This window comes from Triticum dicoccoides, chromosome 5B (genome assembly GCF_002162155.2).
Source record: "Triticum dicoccoides isolate Atlit2015 ecotype Zavitan chromosome 5B, WEW_v2.0, whole genome shotgun sequence".
NCBI lineage: Eukaryota > Viridiplantae > Streptophyta > Magnoliopsida > Poales > Poaceae > Triticum > Triticum dicoccoides.
In genome coordinates this window covers 419,845,410-419,851,651 of record NC_041389.1, presented here as the reverse complement: position 1 = coordinate 419,851,651, position 6,242 = coordinate 419,845,410, and the positions used below count along the sequence as shown (strand labels likewise).

Below are 6,242 nucleotides of genomic sequence, written 5' to 3'. Positions count from 1 at the left end.
ACCTCACACGTGCTGCCGATAATGGAGGATCGGCCCACAGTCCCGGGGCCGCTCGCTCTTGGTGGTGGCCTGGCCTCCCCCGATCCAACCCATTCGGCCCCATCCTTGTCACGCCACTGAATGCATGGTGCCTACCTGTATGTACGTATTTGGCTGCTGCTTTCAACGGTGAGCTCCCCTCTCCTCCTCTCCACAGCAAACTCTCGAATTTACCTTTTGAATTAAAGCGAGGAAATCACCAAAAATAAAACGACGACACAAGCGTAGGACACAAAGCCGGCCAGTTCTGCATCGCTTTCGGTTTGGTACTTGGGTTGTTAGGATCAGTAATAAGGCCGCCATTAGATGCCTCATGTGGCAAACAAAAGAGCACGAGGACTGTTCACCCAGAGGCCAGAGGGGAGCTCAGAGCGATCAATGCTCGTGCTTGCCAATCCCGCACACACCTTATTGCCGCTTCTTTCAGCACGCAACTGTTTCCTGCCATTGATCGAAGTGGCAAGCATGCCCTGTGCCGTGAACAGTTGGTTTCAGAAACGGCAATCTGTACATTCTGACGGATGCAGGATGGCTTCATTACAACTTGTGCTAGTAGTATTGCTAGCTAGCTAGGGGATGTAGTAAGTATAGCAGTACGTTCTGATGGTGATGGATGGCTTCATTACAACTGTACTGTTTCCTAGCTAGCTAGGCTAGGGGCTGCAAGTAATAAGTAAACTTATATACCATGGATGGCTCTGTGGCCTATGCCATGTTTATCAGGTTACAGTCATAGGTACCCGACCTGTGTAAGCTGTGGAGAACCGGATTACTAAGAGGCTGAAAGGAAAAAAAAATTACCTACAAGCCGTGGATTACATGGTGTGGAGGGTGAAGAAAAAGAAGAGAACAAAATCAGAGACGGTTTATGTTTTGTACTCCAAGCAGGGGAAGAGCAAAAACGAAGCCTCCCTGTGGATCCTCCTGTTGTCTACCAGCATGATCTTGTCCAGCTTCGCCTTGCACCACTGCAGCTGGTCGCCGGTGATCCTCGGCATCCTCAGCACCCGCGCCACCAGCCGCATGTCCACCTGCGAGAAGAAGAGGTTCTGGTCCGACCGGTCCTCCTTGGGCTTCTTGAACTTCTTCACGATGCAGTTCCCCGTCCTCAGCAGATCCTTCAGCCTCTTCTCTTTCTGCATCACCACAGTAGGTGGAAGCACTTGTAAGGTACTGTAGCAAATCATCTCCTTGCCGGGTGTGTAGTACTGTGTAAAGTAAAGCTTACCTTCTGTAACGTGGCGTGGATGGCCTTCACAAGAGCCTCGTCCCTGGGGTCCTGGAGCTCGACGTGGGCGGTCGACAAGCCCTTCAGCACCGATGTCTGCGGCTCTTTGTCGGCCTTGATGAACTCCCACAGGATGTGCATCGACTCCTCCATGACGACCTCCAGCTCCTCGCTCGTTATCACGTAGTTCCCCTTGCGCTGGTCCTCCATTCTGTCCTTCAGGCTGTCCTCTGCAATCCAAACTTCACATTAGAGCTCTACATTTCAAGCTAAATTCATCACTAGACATCGCACCATTGGCTTCTAAAATTTCAGAATCCTCACCTCTTATCACAGGCACTTGCAAGAAGTTGCGAAAGGGGCATCGTTCCTTGACGTAGTCTGGCAGCCGAGGGCCCTTGAACGGCTCGTCCTCCACAAACCTCTGCACCATCACCTGAAACTGCTGGAACTCTCCGGCCACCTGGTTGTAGTGGTGGCTGTGGTAAGGGTCGGATTCCGGCAGGTCACAGGCTTGCTCGTACTGCCACCGGAGGAACTCCCAGGACAGGCACATCTGCCCAACGTAGACCGTCTCCAGGTCGCACCGGAGATCCTTGAGGAGCCGGTCCGATGGGTCCTCTGGTGATCTCCACCGAGCCGATCGGAAATTGTGCGACAGGATGGATAGCGCCGTTGGCGACAAGGCCTTCAGAGAGTTCGCCGACTGTTGGGGCCCTCTGAGCTGGAGAAAATCTGCAGTGACATTGAGTACATCAGCACGTTAACTAAAGGAACTAAAGAAAGAAAAGTAAGAAATCCATTTCACAGAGCATGCTGAGCTGGACGAAATATTATGTTGCCAGTATAAAGCAAGAACGAGCTTCATCTGTCCTTGAACTGCTTTAAAAAGCTAGTAGATGCAATGCTTCATAGACACAAAAGTTGTAGACGATGTGAACAGCATTTCTGCAGTCCTTTCTTTAACTAGTATCCTATAAAGGAATGGACTACGGAGTTCTGCATTCTTCCCAGAGTTGAACAACCAATTGAAGAACATCTCTCTTTGCCCATGCAATCTCTTCGGGTAATAAGGGTAAGTACTGAATCTGGGTCATTAAGTGTGGAGATCAGTTTTCTCCTAATAGATCACCATAGCTTTTACCGGTAGTACTTTACCTGCTTTTACCAGTCACCATAGCTTTCAAGAGAAGATAGGTTTTTCGGATTATGGGTTGTGTGATCCCAATCAGTTATTTCCCCTGCATTCTCTATTAAATATTAAGTTGAATTCTCACATACTCTAAAGAAAAGTTTACATTTGAACCTAGATTGAAATAAACAAAATTGAATAGTTTCATATCTAAATATTATTATTGAATTAGTGACTTCTAGTTAGAGACCCCTTTTGCCCATCAACTTCGGTGAATTTTAGTTAGAATATTTTGGTGCCAGTTTAAAATTCTAAGCATGTTAAGACTCTGAGCGTTTCCTCATTAGAAGGAAGTTGGGCACAAAATATTCATCATTATAATCCCCAATATTTAAGCATTATCTACAGAATAATACTCCCTCCGTCCGGAAATACTTGTCGGAGAAATGCATAAAAATGAATGTATCTAGAACTAAAATACATCTAGATACATCCATTCCTCCGACGAGTATTTCTGGACGGAGGGAGTACTAGATATCTGCGATTATGATGAGCCAATTGAATACTAGATCATGGAGCATAAAGTACCATCGTTTCAGAGAAAGGTGGGCGTGCAACCTAATTTTTCCTATTAGAAGACATGTAGAGTTATATTTAGGTAATAAAAAGGAAAAGTGGAATAAAAAAGAAGTGGTAGTGAACTGGTAATGTGTAGTTAGGCATACCTATGGCATACATCTTCTGAAAGCACAGAATGTCAAACTTCCTCATCCTCTCCCTGTAACTCTTGAAGAACTTGTTCAGCTCATCCATCGGGTCCTCGCGCAGGAACTTGGCGTCGATCCTCCATGGTTTGAGGTCCTCCATCGGTGCCTTTGGTGACTCCGACTCCTCCAGGATCGTTGGCAGCCCGGCTGACCGCACCTTCTTCAGCTCTAGCTTCAGCTGCTCGATCAGGTCTTGGTGCTCCCACAGTGACTCCAATTCGTCCTCTTCTTCCTCTGTCAAGTCCTTCCACTTGCCTTCCTTATCCTCCTCCTCGTCGAGCGACTTGGCCTTCTCGGTAACTGAAAAGTGGACATGTCGAGGGGCTTTGGCTGGATGATCATCTGCACTAGCATGCTTATCCTCTGTTGGCTCTGAACTTTTCTCGGTGTGAGGGATTACTCCATACTGATGATCATCTGTACTGAATTCCTGCTCTGAATGCTCTGGGGTGGTACGATCGTCAGATACTGCTGCATATGACCGATCATTCGTTTGGGCAATTGCTTTGTGATCATCGGAGCTGAGTTCATCTGAATGAGCATTTCTGCTGACGAATTCTTTCTCTGAAGGCTCAGGGCTTCCCATGAAATCATAAGCAACCTCACCTTCTTCCTCTTCTTCTGTACCAGCAATTTCTTTCCAAACATCAGATATAAGTTCATGTGAGTGACCTTCTACCAAAACAAATTTCTGCTCCGGATGCTCTGGGCTTCTCTTGTCATCAGTGTCTGCCTGACCATTCGTACTGGCTGCTTCTTCTCTGTCAAGAGAAACAAGTTCAGGTGGATGACCACTCGTACCAACAAGTTCCCTGTCTGATGGCTGTGGGCTCCTCTCGGTATCACCAACTGCTTGATGAGCCGAAACAACCAATTCTCTGTCAGTGGTTACCTCTGGACTGCTCTTGGCATCAGAAATGGCTTCGTATGAATGATCGTTTATGGTGATAATTTCCTTCTCCGAATGCTCCACGCTGTCCTCGCCGGCGAATTCGGTGTCATACACCGGCGCCGCGATCATCTTCTTCATGCTGCTCGAGGAGCGCTCGTCGTCGTCGCTCATGTCGATGCTGCTCCCCTCCCCTTGGATGATCTTCGCCTCGGCCTCTTGGGCTTCTCGGGGTGTTCCCGCCTCGTCGTCCTCTCTGTACTCGGCTTCCGGCGAATGGGTCCGTGACCACATGTCCTCGGGGTACTTGACGCTGTCCGGCGAGGCCTGGGCGACTGAGCCCGGCGACACCGTGGTTGCCGACGAGTCCTGGAAAGACAGCTGCAGCAAGTCGGCTTCCTCCAGGGATTCCATGGCCTTGAGCACCTTGGCCTTGTAGCTCCGCAGGCTGGCGGCGTCGTGCACCCCCGCCGAGAAGTCTTTCTCCGAGTGGAACCAGTCGCTGTCGGAGTCGACGACGAGCTCCTTCACCGAGTACCCGTCGTCGCTGGCGCTGGAGTCTGAGTCAGAGTCGCCGAAGCCGGAGAACTCGGAGGCGAAGCTCGTCCTCCCGCTCGCGGCGCTGCCCTTGGACACGGAGCTCGCCGGCTTCCGCCTGGACGGCGCCCTCTTCGTCGGCGACGCCACTCTGTCGAACGCGACGGGCTTGTCCGCCGGCCGGAGGTCTTTCGCCGTGACGAAGCCGCCGCGGCGGGAGGACACGTCGACCACTCTCCGTTCCTCAGGCTGCGCCGGCGGCTGCAGCGGCGGTGGCGGCACGAAGGACTCCTGGACGCGCACCGTCATGGTCGCCGGCTCCCTGACGAACCCACGGAAGTCCCGCTCCGTTAGGAATCGGTAGTTGTGCGTGGCTGGAACGATCTTCGGCTCTGCGTGCACAGCCTCCGCGCTCTGCTCATCGTCGTCTTCTTCTTTTTCCACTAGTACCTCTGCTTCCTCTGCTTCGTGCTCGCGCTCCTGCGTGGCCACCGGAGCGAATGGAATCGGCGATTGAATTTCCTGTTCGTGCTCCTCCTCCTCCTTCTGGACTGGCACTGCTGTCGAAACCACCGGGGCCTCCCGCGGAATTTCAGGCATCTGATTCCGAAAGCTGAAGCTGAGGCTGGACGGAGAGGCCGGAGCCGGCGGCGGCGAGGCCGGGGCGACCGGCTCGGGCGGCGCGTCGTCGAAAGCGCGTTCATACGCGGCCATGCCCTCCACGAAATCCTCCTCGCTGGCGTGCACGAAGCTGAAGCTGCGCATCATCTGGAGAACCCTGTCGTCGTGCGCGTCCGGCTCCCCGTCCCTCTCGTCGCCGGGGAAGCCCCCGCGGCGCGGCCTCTTCTCTGTCTCCTTATCCCCGCCCCTGATGACAACAAAAACAAGGAGACCCACCAATCAGTCGTGCCACCAACAGCAGCGCGCGGCGAGTGATCGGGAATTCAGAAACCCCAAACCCACGGGAGATGGAATTCAGTCTTACCCTGGGGAGGAGGAGGAAGACGACATGTAGGCGGAGGCGACATGGATGGCGGCGACGAGCGCGACGGTGAGGAGCCAGAAGAGGAGCGGCGTGGAGGCGGAGGAGAGGCCCACGACGGAGTGGATGAACCCGCCCGAGCCACCGCCACCACCAGCCGCCGCCGCGGCGGCGCCGGCTCCTTCCCCGACGACATCCATGGCCCACGACGACGCTGCTGCAACCTTACTAACCCGCCTTCCAAGCCAACATAGCCACTCTCGTATCTGCCGCGCCTACCAGCACTGCCGATCCTGCCGTCCTATGCACGCCGTGGTCGTCGCGGCGGGCGGGAGGGGAGGGCGAGGAAAACAACGCGGCAGCGTCCTATGTATGGTAAGCTATGCTATGTAGCGATCGAGCAGTGGAGGCGAGGGAGACGAGGCACGGGGAAAGACGGAACGGAAAGAAAGCCCCCGCCCCCAGCGATACGGACGCGGCAGCTGCGATTCGACTGCGACCGCGACCGCGACGCTGCCTTCCCAGGGAAGACCCGGCCACCCAGCCAGGCTCCCGCTACAGGCACGAACGAACGAACGGGTCCGGTCGGACCGCGTCGCGCCCAGCAAAAGCTAGCGCGACGTGACGCCCGCGCCACGGTCGGCCGGCAGCCGGCGCTGGGGTTCTAC

General features: G+C 53.7%; 1 protein-coding gene across 1 annotated transcript; it reads right to left on the bottom strand.

Annotated features, from left to right (window-relative positions):
- Positions 1-618: 618 nt before the first annotated feature.
- On the bottom strand, positions 619-5,997 carry LOC119309767 (protein piccolo-like). Its single transcript, XM_037585689.1, has 5 exons — positions 5,578-5,997; positions 3,125-5,460; positions 1,592-2,002; positions 1,268-1,497; positions 619-1,175 (listed from the first exon to the last, which is right to left on the bottom strand). Exons 1-5 carry the CDS (start codon positions 5,772-5,774, stop codon positions 906-908), a joined length of 3,444 nt encoding a protein of 1,147 aa, XP_037441586.1. The 5' UTR covers positions 5,775-5,997; the 3' UTR covers positions 619-905.
- Between the last annotated feature and the right edge of the window lie 245 nt (positions 5,998-6,242).